This window comes from Neolamprologus brichardi, chromosome 19, assembly GCF_056152115.1.
Source record: "Neolamprologus brichardi isolate AB-2024 chromosome 19, ASM5615211v1, whole genome shotgun sequence".
Taxonomy (NCBI): Eukaryota; Metazoa; Chordata; class Actinopteri; order Cichliformes; family Cichlidae; genus Neolamprologus; species Neolamprologus brichardi.
The window spans coordinates 6067995-6090803 of record NC_142122.1 but is presented as its reverse complement, the minus strand read 5'-3'; the positions used below and the strand labels follow the sequence as shown (position 1 = coordinate 6090803).

At 41.2% G+C, this 22809-nt stretch overlaps 2 protein-coding genes across 5 annotated transcripts in view; one reads left to right on the top strand and one right to left on the bottom strand.

Moving 5' to 3' along the window:
• Positions 1-3987, top strand: part of alk (ALK receptor tyrosine kinase) — a 398208-nt gene extending 394221 nt beyond the window's left edge. For both annotated transcript variants that reach the window (XM_006799378.3, XM_006799377.3), the window contains exons 28-29: positions 384-474; positions 1050-3987. In XM_006799378.3, the coding sequence (XP_006799441.2) occupies positions 384-474; positions 1050-2132 (1174 nt within the window). In that variant the 3' untranslated portion in view covers positions 2133-3987. The remainder of the gene's footprint in view (positions 1-383; positions 475-1049) is intronic.
• A 10234-nt stretch (positions 3988-14221) lies between these two features.
• Positions 14222-22809, bottom strand: part of LOC102783240 (CAP-Gly domain-containing linker protein 4) — a 57030-nt gene continuing 48442 nt past the window's right edge. For all 3 annotated transcript variants that reach the window (XM_087832795.1, XM_035911393.2, XM_087832796.1), the window contains 3 exons: positions 18244-18308; positions 18056-18134; positions 14222-17718 (listed from right to left, as the gene is read on the bottom strand). In XM_087832795.1, coding sequence (XP_087688921.1) covers positions 17352-17718; positions 18056-18134; positions 18244-18308 — 511 coding nt within the window. In that variant the 3' untranslated portion in view covers positions 14222-17351. The remainder of the gene's footprint in view (positions 17719-18055; positions 18135-18243; positions 18309-22809) is intronic.

The window sequence follows — 22809 nt, the reverse complement described above, 5'->3', positions numbered from 1 at the left end:
TTTTTTGTTCTCTCAGAATAGGCAGATCCCTTAAGTGCTCTATCAAACTGAAGTTTTTCTGAAAGCCACAGTGAAATTTAATCACCAATTAAAACCATAACTCAGGATTTAACATCACTAAAACTCGCTCCTGTAATTTACATCGCCCATTTAACAATAGCTCTCAGTGGTGGGAGGTTACACTTTAAATCTGCATTACAAAAACCTAATAAAATCAAAAAAAAAAAAAATACAAGTTATTAAGAATATTTAGTCAAAGGAGATTTACCCAGCATGCATTAAATCAGCTGGAGAAACAGTGCTGGAGAGTCTCTGCTTTCTCTGCATGGAGTGGGAGAAAGTGTTTTGACTCCGTGTTTTCTGCTCGTTCATGTGCATTTCAGGTACCGTATAATGACTCAGAGTTGGCAGCACCAGCCTGAAGACAGGCCCAACTTCTCAACAATCCTGGAGAGAATCGACTACTGCTTACAGGTAACTAAACTGAGCACCGTATGGGAACCTGACTGTCATGCAGGCACTGATTAGGGCTGAGCAATCAGAGGAAACAACCTAACTGTGACTGATTGTTTACTATAAGCTCTTGGCATGCAAAGACACGAGTTCGTACAGAGCATGAGAAAGCGTATGTGTGCATGAAAAGGAGTGTTCCATCTGAGAGGAAGACATAATCTGCAGTAGTGGACTACTTGCTCTATTGGACTCTGCAGGACGATAGAATCAATCAGTACAGCTGACAAGTGGCTAAGATTATAATGTAAACTGCTGCTGCATCTTATGCCATAAGTTGTTGATGCGCAGCTTTCAGTTTGCTGGACCCACAGGCGAACTGTGAATATTCCACAACTTTGTTAGAATCTGCTTGCTGGGACGTTGTTGCCCTTTATTACTGTTAGCGCAGCCAGACTGTCAGCACACTGCAGTTCTCCGTGATATCCTTCTCGTTAATTCTCTGCTCGACCTCGTGACATTTTCCAAGCAAAAGTATTAGACCAGCGAAGTAACTGTTATGACCATTCATCCACAGCCATGATCTTTGAATCTTTCAGGACCCCGATGTGGTGAACGTGGCTCTGCCTATCGAGTATGGGCCAGTACCCGAGGAGGAGGAACATGCCCCCATGGGCCCCGATGACCCCTCAGCTCCGACTGTGCTGGTGAATCCCCAGGTGCCCGATGGGGAGGCTCCACAGCCACCTCCCGCCTACCCCACAGAGGAGAACCGGAGAGGAGGGGAGCACGTTGTTGTGACGAGCACAGCGCCTGAGGCCAAAGCACAATCATCGGCTCAGCCCCAGCCATACCTCCACATGCACCAGCACCCTCACACACAGACCACCAACACAGTCACCTCTGCTGCCCCCTCCACACTCACTGCCAAGGGACCTCATGTCACCACCCAGCCCAGCTCAGAGGGAGGACACATCAACCTGGCTTTCGCCCAGGGACACCCCTCAGAGAAGGACGCCCACACTGGGAAAAGCAGCAGTCTGTGGAACCCTACGTATGGCTCGTGGTTCCTGCAGCAGCAGCAGAGGAAGCAGCAGCAACAGCAGCAACAGCAAAGGCAAGGAGGGGTGGGCGGAGCAGGAAGCAGTAGTGGCAGGGTTCCTGGAGAGGGGCAGGAGCACGTGGGCCGGACAGTGGCTGAGGTGGCCGGGGCGTTAGGTCTCCAGCACCAGCACAAGCAATTCCAGCATCAGCTTCAGCAGCAGCACCAACTCCAACTGCTGCACCATCAGCAGCAGCAGCAGCAGGGTCTTTGCAGACCTCTGCTACCCCCTCCACCTCCTCCCGCTGGCCAGTCTCCCCTACTTTTAGATTCAGCCGCCTTGCCCCCAGTCCCCCTCTACAGACTGAGACGTTTCCCCTGTGGCACCATCGGATACGGCTACCAGGAGCAAGGCCTCCCCATAGAGTCCAGTCACAGTAACACCAACCCACCTCCTCCACCCCAGCAGGGCAGCATGCCCTCCTCAGCAGCCCACCAGAGGGGGGGACCCATTCCTACGTCAGTGTCCATGGCTCAGTCAGGTATATCCGAGGATAGCCGCCCACTGCTAGTTACGATGGGGACGGTTCAGGACCCACGGCTGCCCAGGATGGAGGGCCACAACGCCACCGTGCTTTAGCCCACAGGCCTACGCAGAAAGTCTTCTTTTTCAGGCCCCGTCTTTGGAGACTGTGTGAGTCACACAGCAAGAAACACTGTGCCGTGAGAGAGACTATTTTTCACCACTCCCGTCCCACCATTTTGGAAAGAACCCATCTCTCTAAAACTGGCTTTTTACACCAGAACCTTTGAGGTGTGTTCAAACCCCAGTGGATGCTAAAGCACATCGGAGAACTAAAAAGCTTTGGGAGGCAAAATGTAGAGTCAAACATAGTTTTAAGAATATAAAAAAAAAAGAAAGAAAATGTATTTTTTCAACATTGGAGCGATTGAGTGAGAAAACTGAGAATCACCTGGAAGACTTTCCACACGATTGTGACTAGGAGAGGTCAAGCTAAGGTTCTGCTGAGGAGGCTTCACGACTATCAGAAACAGACTACGAGGAGGAATAGATCTCTATATTTTGCCAGACTTTGACTCTCCACCTTCGGTGATCAGTTTGACTGTAGCTGCCAGCCACATGTGTCATTCTTCTGCAGAGCCCTCAAACTGTTCCTCATCCCTTTGGGAAACGAAAAAAAATGCAGCGTGGTAAATAGCTTGTATCAGACTATTTTTCAAGAATATCACAGGATTGACGCTGGATTACCAGAGACATTTCTACAAAGGAAATAAAAAAATCCATGATGATAATAATAATAATAATACTGGGAAAAAATGTGGTTGTTGATGTTTGCTTGCCTGCTTGTTTATTTATTCATCTCTTTATTTATTATTTGGAAGTGGCTCTATAAATTATTACTGCTTCTCCAGATCCAAACAAATTCCTTTGGAAGCAGTTTTTTTTTTGTTCAGTTTTTTTTTATTTGAAGAAACTCCTTACAAAAAGAAGTTAACTAAATATTCTAAAAGGTTTGTTACAGCAGCGACTCTTTTTAAGCGGAATAGTTGGATAAATGAAGCACTGAGCGTTATGTGACTGAAAACGAGCCGTCTCAGCAACATTTGGGAGTTGAGCTTTTTGTTGTTGCTAAAGATGTGAAATTACTCGTTGCCCCCCGGTCTCATTGAAATCGCTGCTCTTTGAACTCTTTTGTTCACAGCTCCATTCTGTCGAGCGAGCGCTTTGAGACAGACTTACTTATTGCTTCTTTGAGTAACCTTTTATTAATTAATTCACATCTTGGTTTTCTTTTTTTTATTATTTTCTTTCCCACTTTTTTTTGTTTCGTCTGGCTATAGAAACAGTGGATATTGCTGAATCAATCTTAACCTTCAATTTGCCATCGCGAGGCACTCCACGTTCTTAAATTTGCATATTTTATCTTTTCTATTATAAGATGGCTGTTGTGGAATACAAATGAGTCCGAGAGAAAAAGTTTAAGTACAAACTGCTTTCGCTCCACATGTGAATGAAACCCAGAACCGCTCATTTTCACACGCATAGTCTGTGTTTACCATCTGCCTCTTTCGGTTCGGCGTATCTATCAAACGATGCCACGAGTGTGTTGATATTTAGGTGAATTAATGACGATTTTTTTTTAACGCTTTCACCGGTACTCGGCTGTCAGTCCATCTGCTGTAAAGAGACGACGAGCCGTCGCGCGAGCGTCATGATGCTCGGTGATAAACGCGTTCCTGCAGGCGAGCTCGGTATTGGCTAATGAACACTGTTTTTGCTTTGTCTGTGTTAAACTGCATTTTATTGATTCTGTGCTCCCTTCACTGCTCATCCCCGTCGTTTGATGTAAAAAGACAAACCCAACTGCACCTGTAAATGTTGTAATTATGAAGTATTGTACTATGGCTCTGGTAAAAAGCTGTACATTGCCCTTCAGAAGACATTCGGCAAAATTAATAAATTACTATATAACAGCCGTATTTTCTCTCTGTTTCCATCTTTGAAGTTGCCAGCCAACTTAATCAAATTAACTCAAATAAGATTACCTCTCTAAGAAAAAAGGCGTTTACTATAGACGTCCGGCAGCTTGTTTGTTCTGCAAACATAATTCAGGCGTTAAAATTGAGCAGCTCATTCTGCAGCTGTGTGCTCATACGTGCAGTACTCCAGTGATTTTGTGTTAGGTTTTTGATTATCATGACTCTCTGATGATGATGATTAGATTTTGCCGAGAATTCATCAGTGTGCCACACGTCAAACAGTGCATGAAGCACTATTTTAAAATTACTGGCTCGCCCCAGAGGAAAAGCTTTCCTGCTCGCACTAATCTTTTCTTTGTCTCATCAAAACTTAATCACTTCAGCTTTTGTTTTTTTTGTTTTTATTAGATAACTGAATTTTGATCAGCTTTCCTATCTCAAGGTTAGAAGCAAAAGCATAAATGCATTCAAGACAAATCATCCTGTTTTCCTTTAGATTCATATTAGAAACAAACACCGGACAAAGGCATTCCCAGACTTCTCAGTTGTTTCCCTCGACATGGAAAGCCTGCAGGATTTTGATCTCAGTATTGTCCAATTTTTATAAAGTACGCTACTGTGCAGAAATCTTGAGCCATGTTTTGGAAGGAAAAACGGAAATACGTGCAGCGATTAATTGAAATAAGGGGATGTGTACATAGATGCACAGGATAAAAAGCAAAAATAGAATTTGTACAACAAGCTTAAAGGCTGGATTTGGTATCACCACTCTTATTCTTCAACATAGCTGCTTAAAAAAGTTTAGGCTGACATCTTGCCAATCGCTTACGTAGCCTTCACAGATGGATATTTAGTCCACTTCTTGTGTAAATTTGACATACCACAACCTCTTCTTCCCATTTCCCTTCCTTAACAATGGCTTTTTGACAGCCACTCTTCCACTGAGACTGTTTCTGATAAGGCTTCAGTGAACACTAGATGGATCAGCTGAAGGGCCAGATGCATCTCTCAGGTCCTGTGTCAGGTCTTTGCTGAAATTTTTCCCTATTTTTCCAAGGACATGACTTGTCAGCTGCTGTACATTTTCCGCTAATAGATAGTCCACTACATACACACCAATGCCTTTTAGCAAAAGTCTAAATTACCTCCAGCTAGAATCTGTAAACTGGAAGCAGATGACTGGTAATTTGCAGAAAATAGCACAAAAAAAGAGCACAAATAGCAAGAGGCAAAGGCAGAGATTTTTTAGGGGAGAATCAACAGTGAGGTGAAGCTGTCAATAAAGGTTTATGGACGATTATTTCAGCAGAAAATTGATTGGAAGTCTTTGCAAAACAAATACAGCAACATATTAGAGCGGTGCAGTGGATTTTTTTGCCAATGGTGGCATAAAACTAACGTGAATTCCAAGATCTTCATAGAATTTACAAAAAATCAAAGCATTGAAAAACTCCACAATGCATGAAATTGTACCTCAGCCTGGCTACATGGTCCATATAAAATCAGTAAAATCTGAAATGTTGCCACCTGAGACCCTTCGCTCAAACGACGTGAGAATTTGGAAAAGCCTGAAAGTCGAACACGTTAACACCAAGCTTTTCCTCAATTTCACAGCTGAAAGCGACAAGTCTTACAAAACAACTGTATTAGAAATAGAAGTGATTGCATCAAAGCTAGTTTAGGAGCCTGGTGTCAAAATGCAAGTAAAAATTAAACCTTTTATGTGCGATAGCGAGCCTTCTACCCGTCCCACGTGGTGAAATGACCCTTGAAAGCTTCCCCGGGAAGGTGGCTCAGGTGGGAGGCACTGATTGACATTTCATGGAATGACCCTGTGATGTTTCAGCCTCAGTTTTTGTGACTGGTAAGGTATTACCAAAGCTTCGAACACACAAACCTGGAGTTGTTAAACTATGACTGTAAATGGTAAATGGCCTGTATTTGTGTAGGCCTTTACTAGTCCCTAAGGACCCCAAAGCGCTTTACACATCCAGTCATCCACCCATTCACACACTGGTGATGGCAAGCTACACTGTAGCCACAGCCACCCTGGGGCGCACTGACAGAGGCGAGGCTGCCGAACACTGGCGCCACCGGGCCCTCTGACCCCCACCAGTAGGCAACGGGTGAAGTGTCTTGCCCAAGGACACAATGACCGAGACTTCCGATTACAAGGCGAACTCCCAACTCTTGAGCCACGATCGCCCGACTGTCTCAGTAGCATTTTCAAAAGTCTCTGATTATGGAGTCCTGAAACCCCAGAGTAGTGTTAATATGCACATACGTGAAAAGTATACATTTTAAAATGAAAACAATGACTAATGTGGACATTTCCTCAGAGCCTCTGACCTACAGTGTCTTTGGGAAGACGTGGCGTAAAAATCCGGCAAAGGCACAAAAAACAACATGGAAATCCACACGGAAAGGCCCTGAACAACCAGCAGGCTCAAACCTTCAAACTGTGACCTCCGAAAAAAGCCAACAACAGTTCCCATTTTACACCATTTTACAGTATATTTACAGTAGATGGTGCTTCATAAAAAAAAAGTCTTCCTGCAGTAAAGCTTAAAACAAGGGCTATTAAACGTGATGTCCACTATGTACTTGCAGATAAGCGTTATCACTTTAGAGCCCGTGGTTTGACTGCAGTAGCTGTAAATGGCACTGGCACAAGAAAAAGTGTTGACTGAGTAGTATTGGTAAAAGCTGGCAGTAATGGGCTGGAGAGCAGAGGCCAATTAAAAACAGTCAGCAGTCTGCGGACCACAGATTTAAATCTCTAGTTAGTGCTATAAACCGTCACCAATCTGCACAGCGCCTTCAAAGTGGCTCATTCACACACTTCGAAGTGTATTAACTAATAAATTTCATCTCTTCATCGTTTCAAAAGCTTAAATTAAGGGTAAATTCATAGCTATGAAGTATTTGTTACTAATGAGGCAGGAAATGGTCTCTATTATGAAGCAGGACAGCACAAAAAAGTGATTTTACCCACTATTAGTTACTAGAAACAGTCCCGTCTATTCTTCTGGTTAGATTACTCATAATCTGATATTTTTATTTGAAAAAAGGCTTTTATGGCACAGCAACTATCGAACAAGCAGGTTCTGTTTGTCAGAAGCATCGATGCATGAAAAAAAAACTTGCAGAATATTAATAAGTTAACTGTTTATCACTCAGCATTTTAATATCTTCTGACTTGATTAGATATTTATTTTTTATCGTTATTGATACCTTCCATCGGCTCTAAACAGCCTGCTTATACGGTACATTTGAATGTTATTAATTCACCCTGGCGTTCACCAATCTGTCAGCTGTCCGCGGTGGAAATACACTGTTCACGAATGAATACAGTCAGCAGTATATTTTAAAATGATCCACATTATGGATGATGCACCAAACATTAGAGTGGTAATGTATGGAAATTTCAGGTCTTTAAAATAATGGATTAGATATCTGATCTTTACTCTGATTGCACAGCCTGTGGGGTAGCAGAATGATTGCAGTTTCCTTGATTTATGCACTAACCACTGGCCTCAGCCATTTAAGCTTAGTGATGAAGCCTCCCGTCTGACTTGTATGGGGAAAAGATTCTTTCGAGATTCACGGTCCTGAGTTTGCACAGAACTGTGGTTATGCAAAGAGAAGGACTGTTGTATCTGTAGCCTCTTTGTTGGTTGAATTCTCACCAGTGATGACACCAGGTGTACTTCGACTGCTGTTTGGTTAAAAACTTGGCTTGAACATGAAAGGGAGCCACAGCGGAGTTTACCATTGACAGAAACAAGTCAAGTGTGGGGAGACCCCAACATTGCTGAAGCAGTGTGGGATCATCTTGAAAGAAAACTAAACAAAAGGCAGAACATCCAAAACAGAGGTTTGGAACGTCCTTCAAGAAGCCTGGAGAACTATTCTTGAAGATTCCTTAAAGTAATTACTAGAAAGTTGCCCAAAAGACTTCAGGCTGTGTTAAAAGTTAAAGGTGGTCATCCCAAACATTGACTTTTTTCCTTGAATGCTGCATGTTTGGACACATTTCAATAAAATAAGTGCACTATTTCCCATTTTCCTAGCAAAAACTAAAGAAAAGCAGGGTGGCTCAAGGCTGTATATCCTTATTTGCATCTCCTGTTCAAAAAAGGCCAAGCTAAACAGACAATAACAGAAACATGAACAACAGTAGCCCACATTACCAGTGGTTTCACATATTTTTGACTCTTCCCTCGATAACATGTAGACGTGGGTCTGCAAAGCTCAAACTCAATGCCATCAGTCCTCTGGTGGTCAAATTTTCAGACTATGGATTTTTGTCTCTCTCACTAACATTTAATAAGCGAGGGCAGAGACTCCACTTTGACTCGGCAGGTCTACATTACTTATTTCGCTACATATAAGTGGTGGATAGATTTTACTGCTCTTGAGACCCTTACATAACACAAAGGGTATGAAAAAAAAGACAGTCTTTCAACTAAAAAGTCATCAACAGACTACACAAACAGTATAAAAGAAATATCTTAAATGTGTTCACTGTGTTAATACAAAAGCCGTGCGATGGCTCGATAAAGAAACCAGACTTCTCTGGGAGTACAGGAGAACTGAAAATGGAGGAACAAAAGGGCAAGACAAGTCTCCACAGACAATTCAGGAGAAAATGAATTGGTGCTTATAAAGATGCCAGGCTGGTTTTCACTGACATTCAGTCTGACCTTAGTTCCAACAAATGCTGTAACTTAAGAATTTTGCTTCGAGATAACAGACTCTTTCACAAGCTGCCATGAGCTCTTACAGCAGGCAGACAAAGACGCCAAACGGCACAGACAGTTTGGACTCTCTGTTCTGCATTTTCTTTCAATAATATGTTAATATTTCAAAGTCGCAATTAATATTATCACAAAGCAAAAAGGTCAACAACATGTCCTGGAAACAAACTCCACAGATGGCCGCGAGATGACATGCGACATTTCTATCCAGTACATCACACACATCCTAATTACATACACGAGTGTCAGAAACGGGTTTGATTTAAATTCTGAACAAGAAAAAAAATCTGTAAAACAGATTCCTGCTATTCTCGCCCACTACAGCAAAATAAAATTGGACCTGTGTGAATAGTCGTTTAAAAAAACGTCAGACTGAACTCAAGTACTAGAAATTAAGGCATTGCCAGAAGTAACGTGCCAAAGAGGCTAGTGCCAATCTGCATCTCGTACTGGAAACACAGCGATGGGTCACTTCATTAGATACATCTTGCTAATAGTGAATCAGACCTTGAAGCATTGACACAAATCATGATGGATCCATGCTTTTCATTTACAACAAATTCTGAAGTAAAGACTCCGTTCGTCCAATTTTGGTGAAACTGCGTGAACCGTATAGCCTCAGTTTCCTTGTCCAAGCTGACAGGACTGGCACCCTGTGTGGTCTTCCGGAAAAAGAAATTAGCTGAGCATTTACTTCAAGAAGTTGCACAAAAAGACAGCTGGCAAAGACCAACAGCACTCTGATTTACCGCAGCTCAGCCAATCTGGAGCGCAGCCTTTATTTTCCTTTATGTGACAGTAGACAGATGTAGAGAGAGACAAAACATGAGATAAAGCGTGAACAAAGCTCCTAATCTGGGATTCAACTAGGCAGCCATGTGATTTGTGCCTGCCGTTATGATTTCCTGCACACAGAGACGTGTTAATCTAATTTTTAGCATCACATTTGAATTCTTGAACGCTAAACTGTAAATCCTTTAAAGCTCCTGTAGTAATCTGTTGTTATCTCGAAGCTACCCTTTCAGCTCCATTCCTTGCATTTTAACCAATCGCTTGTCTGACTGGCTGCAGGTGGGTGGGGTTTATGCGTCTGCAATGACCACACCAGGAATATGCACACTTATTGATATCATACAGAGCCAAGGGTAGAAAACACTTTTCTGAAACTGAGTGTTGAGAGCAGTGTGAAGACTGAGCTTTTGCTCTCAGGGATTACTTGGGAGAATGTTGACCTCGCCGTTTGAAACGTTCTCCATGTTTGACACAAGGACAGAGCTGCTGTTCTCCAAAAAGCCTCAAGCATCGCAGTAATCAGCATGAAAAGCAGCGTGGCATGCATGAAAAAGAGGAAACACCAGGATATAATGAGGTCAGTAGACAGGAGAGATATGAGACGAAGATCCATGGATTTGAGGCTAGCACTATGCACTTTCTGCTTATTTCTAAGTGTTTCTACTACTACATTAATGGTTGGGTGATTAATATAAAATAATTTAAAAAAATTAATTGTGTCAAATCATTACCACTCATTGGTAAAGTAGCTGTGTAATAACATGGATTATGTACAGAGAGCTGGTCATTATTGCACGTAAGCCAGCCGACGGGGTGCACGGAGGCCGCAGCAGGATTATCCCTGCAGTGTAAACATGCCTACAACTGTAGAGGCCTGTGCAGCTGACAGTGTACATTAGCTCGTAATAGCAAATCATATTCCTTACATGCCAGCTGTGCTAGTTGTGCGATCCATCATGTTTGAAAGTATCGCTTCATAGTCTCACGAAGACCATTTGTCTCACATCGGGGATCGACTTCATGCTCAGTACAAAATGCTGATCATGCAACTGAGAACTTAGTAAAGTGAACAGAATGAGTTTTGTTGCTTCTTTAAAATTACTTTAGATTACTGATAAACTATTAAATACAGCACAGAGCATATTTTCAGCAGGAGGAGGAGCCTGGATTTATATGGTGATTAAATATAGGACTGGATTTCACTTTTACTGGCAAGCAACTTCCTTACACATGAAATTCCTCTCAGTTACCTGGTAGCAACTGATAACCTCCTCCTTGTATCTTCTGCTGAACATGTACTAATATTGCATGGTTTATAGTTTATGTTTAGACAAAGATAAAAAATCAAGCGAACCTGGTAAATTGCAGGTGGTGGTTGTCTGCTAGGACCTTTTCTGTTTTGCATTTTTTACAATGCAATTATTAGACTAATATGGTTTTCTGCATAGGTACAGAACACCCTTGCAGATTTATTGTTTGTGAATAAAATTCTAGTATTTTAATTTTACTAAGCACCAATTAACAGATACGGGTTTAAAAACGAAACAAAAACAAACAAAAAAGCAACCCTTAATGTTAAGCCCTTAAAATGTAGGACCCGAAGGACATTGGATGATGTCATGGTACGTCATGGTAACTCTGGCCATCTTTTGTGTACAGTCTGTTACCCCATGATGCGGTAAGATGCATGACTTTACAGCAGCCAGCCTCCCCCCTGGTGCAAACAACAGTTTAGTCTCAGGAGGTAATTTCCTCCTTTGGCACTGCTGTAAAGTGAGTGAATTTATTACCTGCTGGGATCTACCTCACTTAATCTGACTCTCTGAACCCAACCTATCAAGCGTGTTTGTGGTGTTGGAGTCTTTTGGAGCATTTTAATGCAATTATCTGGGAAATAATATGACTCGTTGCATGATTAGTTGTGGTAATATCCAATCACAGAAGTTTGTGCTGCAGTTTAATCTCTCATGCATCTGTGCAACCTGCATTCTCATGTCACTTAACATAAAATGACAACAGCCAAAATCCTAAAAAACAAAAGCATCCTACACTGGTTTACACAACCCTCCAAAACAGTAAAACCTTTCCATAAACATAACCTGAGTCAAATCAAATCCTTCTGATGCTTTTCCATTATCTGAAAATAAGCATGCACCTTTAACGCCCAAGTATTTCACACAGTGGGGCATGAGTTAAACAGCGCCATTGTGTGCTCCAGGGAGGCCCTTTCATCATTTCAAGAGGCTATATTCAAGTTGAAAAGCATTTGTGCTGCTATGTTTTTAGGCGACAAAGACATCACCATGCAGAGAGGCTAGAAACAGAAGCATCACTGCATTTCTCAAAACTTTTCCCATCAACTGAAGCTCTCTGCAAGCTGCCTCCGGTGCCTCCATTTACATTTACAAGTCATTTACATAAGCACTTGCACTAATAGCAACAATGATGTAGCACAGCATGTGCACTTTGTTCCCCTTTTTCAAAACAGAAGAGAATCCATAACAAATTTAGTAAAAGGGACATCCTCGGTGTAAGGACTCCCCGCTCTGTCACGCAGTCTACCTGCAGGATGCATATAAAGTTCAGGTTCAGCAATACGGCACTATCTCCATTTAAGGCTCCCTTTATTTGGTTATGTGTTTGCTATAACCAGTTATAAGTTATAAACCAGTAATTATGGCAACCTTAAGATCAGAAGTAATTAAGTGGAACAAATACTTGTTCCACTTAATACAGTGAAGTCAGACCATTTTTTTGATTCAAAAGCATCACAATGTTTCAGACAAAAATAACTATTCAATGTAGGGATGCAACGATACCAATATTTTCAAACCGATACCATACTTGGATCTGAGTACTTGCCGATACAGAGTACAAAAACCTACTACATACTTCTACCACACATGCACACACACACACACAAATGCAATGAATTGGAAGACAGGTTTTAGTTTATTCTCTGCCGATAATGAATAATATCTTAATAAAAATGACCACAAAAAAATTCAAGTGAAAAATAAGCACTTCTGTTAAATTATTGCAGAGTCTCCACATTGTAATTTAACAAAATATCACTGAACTATCGGCACTGTCTCCAGCTTTCGGAATAATAAATAAACACTTCTGTTTGGAATAAAATAAATACACATTAGGTTTGAGAATAAAATAAACTTTTAAATTGTTGCAGAGTGTCCATATTGTAAACAAACAAACAAAATAAGGAAAGTATTTGGCATTGACAAACAAACTCCTCATCTGCCCGTGGATCATCAGTCCACTGTGCCTTTAAACCAAGGACTGACATCACGCACACACTGCTTGTCTTTACCTCTTCAGAAAGTTTTGGCGCCATTATCTCCCTGATGGCGGTTGAGAATTTCATATCGCAGCTCGAGTATGCTGAGAAGACGGTGCAATCCTATGTTTTCCATGGCCAGCATTGGCTGGTCATCCAGAGCCATAAAATGAGTCAGAGCCTCTGTTATTTTAACTGCCAGTGGATTTTCTCTTGACATTTTTCATCGCTTTTCCAAAACCTGAGTTAAAGTTGACTGTTCCGGTCCACACTGCTGACATTTTGTTGAGCCTAGCTATAGCAGCCTCCAGTTTCTCTTTTTTATATGGAGCTGCCAGTCTGACTCGCGCGGGATGTCCCCCTAGTGGCCAATCCAAAAAACTACAACAAAAATGACAAGCCACCCTCTGATTAATGAAATAAGTTAGTATCGGTTCATGGTATCGGTTAACTTTTACGAGTATGAGTACACACACATTTTACAGTATCGGCCCCGATACCAGTATCGGTGCATCCCTAATTCAATGTGTTAAAATTGCATCCACCAATTCATTTTCATGGACATTAAATAAGATTAAAAAAAATGCCCTTATTCTCCCACTTAAACTGAAGTCTTAAGCACAAGAGTTTAAGCACACTGTTCATTCCCTACATGACAACTTCTCCATTTACTTCAAATCAGACACAATGATGATTACTTTTAAATTAGCGTGAGATAAATATTAGATTAAGTCATCAGGGGATCGTTTTTCACGATCGGCGTTCCACAATAGAAGACGCTTGTCCAAATAAATACAAACTACTGAATTTTAAATGTGACATTTTTTACTGAAGTGAGTTCCTGGCACTCAGTTTGTATTTTTTTTTAATGTCTGACAATACCACTTGGCTATATTTATTTATTTAGTTACAATGGCTGCGCGTCTCGTTTCATTCTCACCTTTGAAACCATCACTCGATCAGTGGTTTGGACAGGCAGACGCTGCTTCACTGGATCCTCTCCCTTGCCCTCTTTTCCCCCCCCCTCTGTTGTGTGTGGACTATAAAAATAAGCAACAATAAGCACTGAAAACAATTTCATGCAACCATTCAAACATCTATTTGTTCCACAATCACAGTATAATAGCGCACGTCACTCCCATTCAAACCTGAATTTGTGTGCCCAGGCTGGCAAACAATGCCACTCCACGCCAGGCTTTTCAGCTTTGACGGAGATGAGCCCCGGTGGAATCGGATGGTAAGTGAACAGACGTGTAACCATTTCAAAGTGCTTGTGCCGTTTCATTTTTTTTTGGGTCCCTAAAGGCAGCTCTTTGTGAACAATCTGAGAATGTCAGGCAAACACACTCAATAAAAGCAAAGAGCAGAAGAGGAAAGAGATAAGAGGTCAAATTGGAAACTTTTATTTATTTTTACAAATACTTTTGTTTTGTTTTTTTTACCCACAACATGTAAATGCATCAGAACAAAGCCCCGTGTCACACAGCCACACACTTCAAATACATTTGTAGAGGGAATTGAGTTCAAGAAAACACCCACAGTCTGAAGATGAGATCTGAAATGTTGCAGGAACCACCACAGCGGTGTTCTTAATGTAAATGAGAAGCTTTTTGTATGCGCTGAAAATGTTTCAGTGGGAATATTTTCCACCGCGGTGGGTATTTCAGACAACCTTGTGTCTGCCCACCACTGCTCCTCAATCACGACAGGGCCTGACCAGACAGATCAATGAGAGAAGGGCACTGGTGATTCAACAACTGCTGCTGTGGCATACACGCCCTAATTGGATGGTACATGAGCGTTTTACTGAATACTGGGCCTGTTTTTCAACATGCACAATCAATGGCTTGTTCTCCGCTGACTCCTCTGCTCACACGGCTCTAATCAGATAGTAAACTCTGCGCTTGAAGCTTCTGGACGATTGCATATTTCCTGTGTCACACTGCTTTTAATTAAGCATCAAATACAATTACGCTCCATTCATCACTCTACAAATGCAACGACATCATATTTTACTGTTAGATACCAAAGGTGGGAACATTCAAGAGGGCTTTTAGATCACTTGCTAACACTCTTTAAATCTCACACATTTAACACCTGGCATTAACAGATTACACAGTTCAAAAATGATAGGAGTCAGCTCAAAGTATAGAATCACAATGAGCTTTTTCACATTCGGGTTATAATGCAAATTGAAAGTGTGACAGCTCTGACAGATTTAATGCTCCCTCCAACGGATAAAAGATGTGAATCTGTCACCGCGCAGCTAAAACCAGTCTAGACAATGCTGAGGAGAAGGAGAGAACAGAAAGGTACATTTTCCTGTGGCCTGTAGTGATATTTTTGCCATTTTTGCATGTGTCTCTTTTGGAAATGTCCACGTTCTCTTAAACACAACGGATTTAATACTAAAAGAATCTGCAGCACCATTTTCCAGAAAGCATATCCTTTTTGGTCAAAAACATTCACAAATCTTGTTGCGAGTCGTTTCATGAAGGATTTTGTTTTTCTCCTACTGAACATTGTCTCCTGAAGAGCCACACTGTCAAACAAAAACAAAAAGCAGGTACTTGTCCGCACACTGGTGCTGAATCGTATTAAGCTACTCGAATTTGTTTGCATGGCAGATTTTTTTTAATATTAGGCTATTTCGCAGCAAAAGCAACCTGCTTTAGAAAACAAGTCATTTTGTTTGGGAGGTTATTATCAAGTGTATTTAAATAAACAATCCACTTAAAAAAAAAATGAGCCAACTTTTAAATTAGCCTAAATCTTACCAAGTGTCGGATGTGCTTCGCTGCACAGGTCAATGAGGAAGCATACCACATTATGTATAATTATGGACTCGAGGCACACTGTTCGTGACAGTATTTTTCTGCATCACTAAAGAAGAAAATACGGACACTCAGTAATAATTATGAGCAAACACCTGGTCAGTTTCATGAATATTATTAACTCGTATTCTCTTCCATTAGATGGGCAACATCCGAGACCATTTTTAATTATGCGTTTCCAACTCAAACCTCAGTGTCTTTGCAGTACAGATCTACATCCCCGAACAAAAAAAAGGTTGGAATAATATTTACTATGCATGTGCACTGCACGATCTTACATCTTACAAATCATCATGAATAATTTGAAACACTCGCAGTATATCTATGTGGAGGAATAGATATACAGACAGACGTGACCCTCGCCGTCATCTCAGGCTCTACTTTATGTTTTCTCTACATTTGCCAGTCACTGAAAGCACGCAGATAGCCAACATTACAGGCTTAACTGATGAGGGCCCCATTAATGTTTACATCCTGTCACAGATAAGAGCCTTTAGTAACAGGTGAATGAATGACTCTTACTATACAATTTCTGGAATGATTTCTGGAAAGAGCATTTTTCAGATGTATATTATTTGACATTTTAAGCATCACAGGGCAAGTGCCATCTACTTCCATCCTATTTAAGAGACACTTTTACAGCCATTATCTGTGAAACTGGCCAACAAGCATTAAAGACACGTCGAAGATGAATAAATAGCACTACAGTCCAGAGCAACCATACATAAAACTTCATTGTGAAAGGTCTCTTTAAAATCTGCTTTTCACTCATCTCGTGTGTTCCCATCTGCAGTTAATGCACTTTTTAAGAGAACAGCTTCTGATTCCATGTCATATTCTATCCAAATACCATCACTTTAAAAGTGTTATCAGTATGATGCCAACCATAATGGAATCACAGTCAGATGGGTATAGATTTTTGCTGTGCCATAGCACAATACGACCGTCATCTGTCTGCGTCAAATTAACAGACAGTCTGAGGGGGACACTGATGCACACAGGAGGAAACACTTCCTGTTGATGCAGCTGTATTTTAACAGAGGTTGATGGAGGTCTGAGCTTAATTAAATCTCTTTTTTTAATTCTCATTGATTCATAAAGCGAATATTCAGTTTAGATTCGGTATCCGCCAATTATCTGTAAGCCATATAGCGACCGTGGTAAAAATCAATCATTCTCTCTTGTTTCAAAGTGCTCTTAATTAACATGCGCACATACACACACAAACGCATGCACTCTTTTGGTTAGATAGTGGACTCTTAAATTATCTGATAAAAATCTCATTTGATGTGATCAAAATTAGCTTTGGGTATAGAAAACGTTTTTACTCGCCGACATGCGGAACATCCACTTTATCCTATTCTAATCTATCATAGTAATGTTTGTCAGTGCAATTACATTTAAAGTAGTGCAGTGTTTAATGTCTTATTAAGACCCCCTCACCCACCTCCCCATTTTGCAAAACAAATTCTATTTAGAATTTAAAGTTAACTTTTTAAAGTGCTTTCAAGTCCCCTTTAATTCCTAAAAAATAAGTACTTACTAACTGGTTTTATTCCTGTTACAACAGCACATGACTGAAAACATTATTGAGCACAATGCAATGATGGAGACGTTTACACCCCAATTTTTTTTTTGCTTTGAGCGGATCATAAACAGAAAGCGTCCCACAGACCTCAGCTGGTTTCATTCACCAAGCGTGAACCATTGATGCCACGATAAGTGACACGGCTGGGGCGGACCAGCACACCGTGGCCGGGTCGACAGCTGAAGTAGCGACGGCCGCCCACTGAGCCGTCATTCTTGCCCTTGGGGCTTCGGAGCTCCAGACCCAGCCAAAGGCCTGGGGCAAAGTCTGCTGTGCCCAGGTAACGGATGATTGCCATCTCATTGGCGCTGCTCAGCAGGACCTGCATGCCCACATGGAGGTGGACCTGCCCATCAGAGCTCGGAGAGGGACTTGAGCCTGCGGTGCTTCCAGGAATACTTCCACTGCCCCCACTGAGGGTGCTCCAACGCCGGCGGTGAGGATTGGAACGACTCCTATTTTATTTTATTTTTGTTTTGTTTGTTTGTGGAAACAGAGCAAAAAAAAATACAGTAAGAAAGATTTATGAGAAAAGCCAGGCAGTGTGACAGAATAAATCATAAGCAAACAGGAGATTCATGGGAGCTTTGTGTTTGAGGGATTGATCTTCAGTTTCCTGCTCTCGCTCATTATAACCACAATCATGCACTGGCCATTTAAAAGAACCTTTTGCTGACTAATACCACTGCTTCTTATCAGTATTGATTCAGTCATTGCTGCAGGGGATTCGGATAAAGCTGGAAAGCTTAGGGAGGGAATAATGCGAGGAATATGCAGGAAAGACAGACACACCTGGTAACGGGGCTTCTTCTGTTCGTCTCCTTCGGAGTGGCGATGGCCGATGATGTGCTGAAACTGCGACGAATTGTCCCTGCACGGCAAAAACAGGAGTCAATTGCTTCAACACAAACACACAGAATAATAAATGCAAAGTCACATTTAGCGTAGTTCAAAGGTTGTAATGAAGGCAGAATTCTTACCACTCAGAGGATGACTGAGGCGCGAGGAAGTGAGCTCTGAAAGGCAATCAACAGATCCATGGATTCTGCAAAAAGAAGCAGGCACTGATTTTTCCCAGAATGAGACAACCTTTGGAGGTTATAAAAACAATTTTCATTAAATGGGCCCCAATTTGCTCGTTTCCAGCTCCTTAATTGTATTCTTGGACCCTACTAGGGTAGCATTGCGTGATTCACAATTTAAAAACATTCCTTATTTATTTTGCAGTGATGCTTGATGTAGCGTAGTGTTTGATCACTGTCTAAAACATGCTGTTTTAGCCCTTCTCCCTTTGAGGACACTATCCTTTTAAAGCCCACTTTCTGTCCCTCATAAACAGAAAAACAGCAGGCTGGTGGAGCCAGTGACAGAAAACTAAATGATGTGATCATTCAGGAACACTAAAGCACACAAAGAGCCAATCTAGATCTGGAAACAGAAACAAATTAGCAACCATGTTGTTGCACTGACACAGATGGTAGAGTTTCAGCTGTGTGGTGGCAAGCATTTATACGCTACGTGGACAAAAGTACTGAGTACTGATACATTACAGCTACATGGAAAGCCATGGCATGAAGCTCCCAGCTCCCAGCTCTGGTGCTGATGTTAATGCCAGAGGATGTTTGGAGATCTGCAGCTAATATGCGCCTCCACACTCTGCAACCCAACTGTAATGTTATGTTTTCCAACACTTCAGGGCTCAGTTGTTGTGGTTCCTTAACTTCCATTTTGCAGTGTTACTATTTTTTTGGAACACCTAGTAGGAAAGAAATTTCACAAACTGAATTGTTGCTAAAAAACTCAGCGATCTCTTTAGGGCGACCTTTTCTTTCCTAGCTGTATGGCCAGGTGCTTCATTTTAAACACCTGCCCAGATGTTGTACTCTACTGCTGCTCCATGTAAATCTATAGTCAAGAGTAAAACTCACTTGGCTGACACTGTTTGTGTGTAGAAGAAGTATAACTTACAGGTGGGAAAATGGCTTTTTAACCTTTTTTGTGGAGAAAGTCACCAAACTTCTGAAGTGTTTTTAAATCAGGTTTGATTTCCATAAATGTGTTTTCTATATCCCTGTGGCCAAAGAAAAATGATGAGGCTTCCTCCACATTCATTTAGATACTGATTTCAATAGAACCACACAGAGAAAAGTGGTAAAAATTGTTTCTTGAAGGACCTTGGTGGGGATTTTTGTGTCTGAAATTAGTATAAAAGGATATTCGCTCTCGTTGCCATCAGACAGATCCAAGACACTTGGCTAATTGGGGTTTACTTGTACATGCTGACCTCATTATTTGAAACTTGGCAATGTTTATTGTGGGCATACACGACTGTAACAGTGTATAAATTACATCAAATTCGAAAAAAAATATCAGGTTCTAACTGGCTATATTCAGATGTAAGCACATATTCAGTTTAGTGTGCTTTTGATGGCCACCTCTGTGAAAACAAGTTGAATGGGGAAAGAAAATAAAAATAGAAACAGTCTTTGGCTGCCTGACCTGATAAACTACCGTGCTTATTAAGATTGCCTTAAGCAACTATATAATAACAGCCATAATAACATTTATAAAGGCATTCAAATATTGGAAGCTATTAAACATCAGTGTGCCAAACAGCACATGAGGAAAACAGGAAAATGGGAAAGTGTGTGAGGAGGGATTGGGGGGGTTCTTCCTAATGGATTGTGATAGCTGCTGACAGGAAAAAGAAAGGAGGAGGAGAAGCAACTTCCTGGATGGAGACAAAGTGATATTCTTGATTTGACAGCAGGAAAGCATGTGCTTAGCTGAGCACACTTTGTACCCTGGAGTTAATTAGGGAGGAAAAAAGTAAAGGAAGAAAAAATTAATAAAAGATGACAAGGAAAAAAAACAGCAGCTGAAATCCCTCTCAAAAAAAACAAACAAAAAAAGAAAAACAGCTTTTAAATGGAAGAAATAAGCAAAAAAGCAACAAATCCTGAATGGTAGATCTGCATAGAGATGAAGCAGAAGTGGCATTTACTCCCAGAAAGAAAGGTTAAATGTGTTAATTTAATCACCAGTCCATGAGCTCTGGTAAATCACCGCTCCTTTACAATAAACATGTTTAGTATTTCCAATGCCAGCTGCTTTTTAGGGTGTAATGGCTTTTATCAAGTTATGACACACATAATACACTTGACACACTGTGCTAATAATGAGCCATCCAATAAAAAGGTCAACAGCTTTTATTCAATTCAATTTGCAAAAAAAGAAAGAAAAAGAAGTAAACAAAACAATGCATGCAGTGAATAACTCAGTGGTTTGTGCGTATGTATGCCAGGGAGCATATCCTGTGTATAATAATTAGGCCTCCAGTGGAATTTGCCTTTGTTCTGCACTCCACTGTACTTATATGCTGCCTTTTAACAGCAGCAGCTCCACAAAGGACTGTACATTTTTCCCTTACACACACTTACGCTCTCAGGAGGGAGGAGGGGGTGATTAAACTTTTTCCCTAACGATTCCCAAGATGATTCAGGAAACAATTATTGTGCGATATTCTGTTTTTACAAGGATGCTCTCATTTTGTCTCGTATCATAAACTCAGGGCGCTCCTTTTCTTTAGAGCATGTGTTGATCCAGATATATCACTGCTCAAAACAAACGAAGGGAACACTTGATCATCACAATACAACACAGAGTCAGTTACACTTCAGGGAAATCAGTCTGTCCAGTTAGTACGCTAACGAATCAATTTCACCTACTTTGGTGCAAACAGAAGTGGCTGCGGAGGCAACAACAGGACAATAGCCCAAAAAGGAATGGCTGTGCAGGTGGTGACTACAGACCATTGTCCTCTTCTCATCTTTCCTGATTGATTTTACCAAGTGTCCTTGTTATTACAGGTGTGAGACAGTACCTGCAGCTCATTCAGGTTGCACAGATAGTGCAGCTCCGGGCAGTTTGCTGTGTCTCGCTGCACAGTCTCACTGTGCGAAGAGGAACAGAGGAAGCCCGAGAAGTTGACCTCCTGCAGTCGACTCCTGCATGTTTTCTGACCAAACTGTCACACTCAGACTCCGTGGGCATGGCATGAGAAACCAATATCCTTAAGTGGGAACTGTGCCCCACGTCTTGCAGCTCAAACAGCATTTCTGAGACAGCACAACTGGCAGATCCACCGCTAATACCCTGCTCTTTTCATAGATGAGAGCAGCTTCACACTGTGCACGTTTCAGACTGTATGGTAAGATCATCATTTGACACTGGGTCAGTGATGGTCCGGGGAGGCATCAATAGTCACACAGACTTCCACATTAGCCAGCAGTTCCCCAACTGCTGTAAACGATGAAATCCTCAGAGCTTGTAGGCAGTTTCTGGAATATAAAGGGACTCAAGCTACTGAGCAGCCCTCACATTCGCTAGTCCTGAATCCCAATGAGAATCTCTGGAACATCACGTATCAATAAATCAATAAATAGTATAACAGAATGTCCAGGAGCTCACTGATACCCTAATCCAGGTCTGAGAGGAGATTATAATATAAAATTAAAACACAGCTCAGCAACAAAAAGCAGAGGACTTCAACCAATGAGACTGTGGTTTGTGATCCTCGTAAAACAAAAAGTAACCAGAGAATCAATATTTTTAGACACAGCAGACTTACTTTCATATGAAAAAAGAGAGAAAAAACAACACAGTTGGAGTTATAGTTGCCTTGCTGACAAAAAGCCATTCATTATCACATCATAGGAAATATCAACACAGTGATAGATTCTGCAGTCTTTGCCGCTCCCTCCCCGAAGCCCAAACTCACTCAATACACGTCTAATAAATATTCATAATTTCAACATCAACCCTTTTTTTCATAATCAACCTTTATCTTGTTTTCTGTGTGTAAAAGTTATTTGTAAAAAATATTTTTATAAATAAAGATAAACTGAGAATATAAATGAAAACAGTTTACAGCAGTTTTGACTCCCATCTGTCAAACTGAGTTCTATCGTTTACGCTCTTTGTCTCTGCCAAATATTTAAAGTTAAAACATAAAAATGTTTCTTTCCCATCTCCATCCCCGCTGTGCAGAGAGGTAGCTGATGGGTAAGATCATTTGAACAGCAATCCCACACTTTGTTCCATAACTTTAAAGACAATCAGGAGTACGAGAACATGACTCCAAAAGCTCGTCAAACATTAGGATAAAACCATGTAGTCACAAAACAACTGACTTTGAAGTGAAGATTAAACATGTCACGCTGCTTATCCCACAGTAAAAACAATCCAATGTACTCCACCACAACTACATTCAGGCAATATGGCCATTTGCACTTTAGCAGCATTCTTAAATATGATTTAGAAATAACTCGTGATCTCTGTTCGTTCCACTCAGCTGTAAAATATGGATTCAGCGTCAGAACGCATCACTAATAAAACCTGCCTCGCATTTAAATAAATGCAGCATTTTAAAGCGATGTCTCGTTTGTACATTCAACAAACTGGTGGGTAAATATAACCACCTTTATATATCCATTATCCATAATCAATATTTAAAAGCAGCGATGATGGCATCTGGCTCATTACTA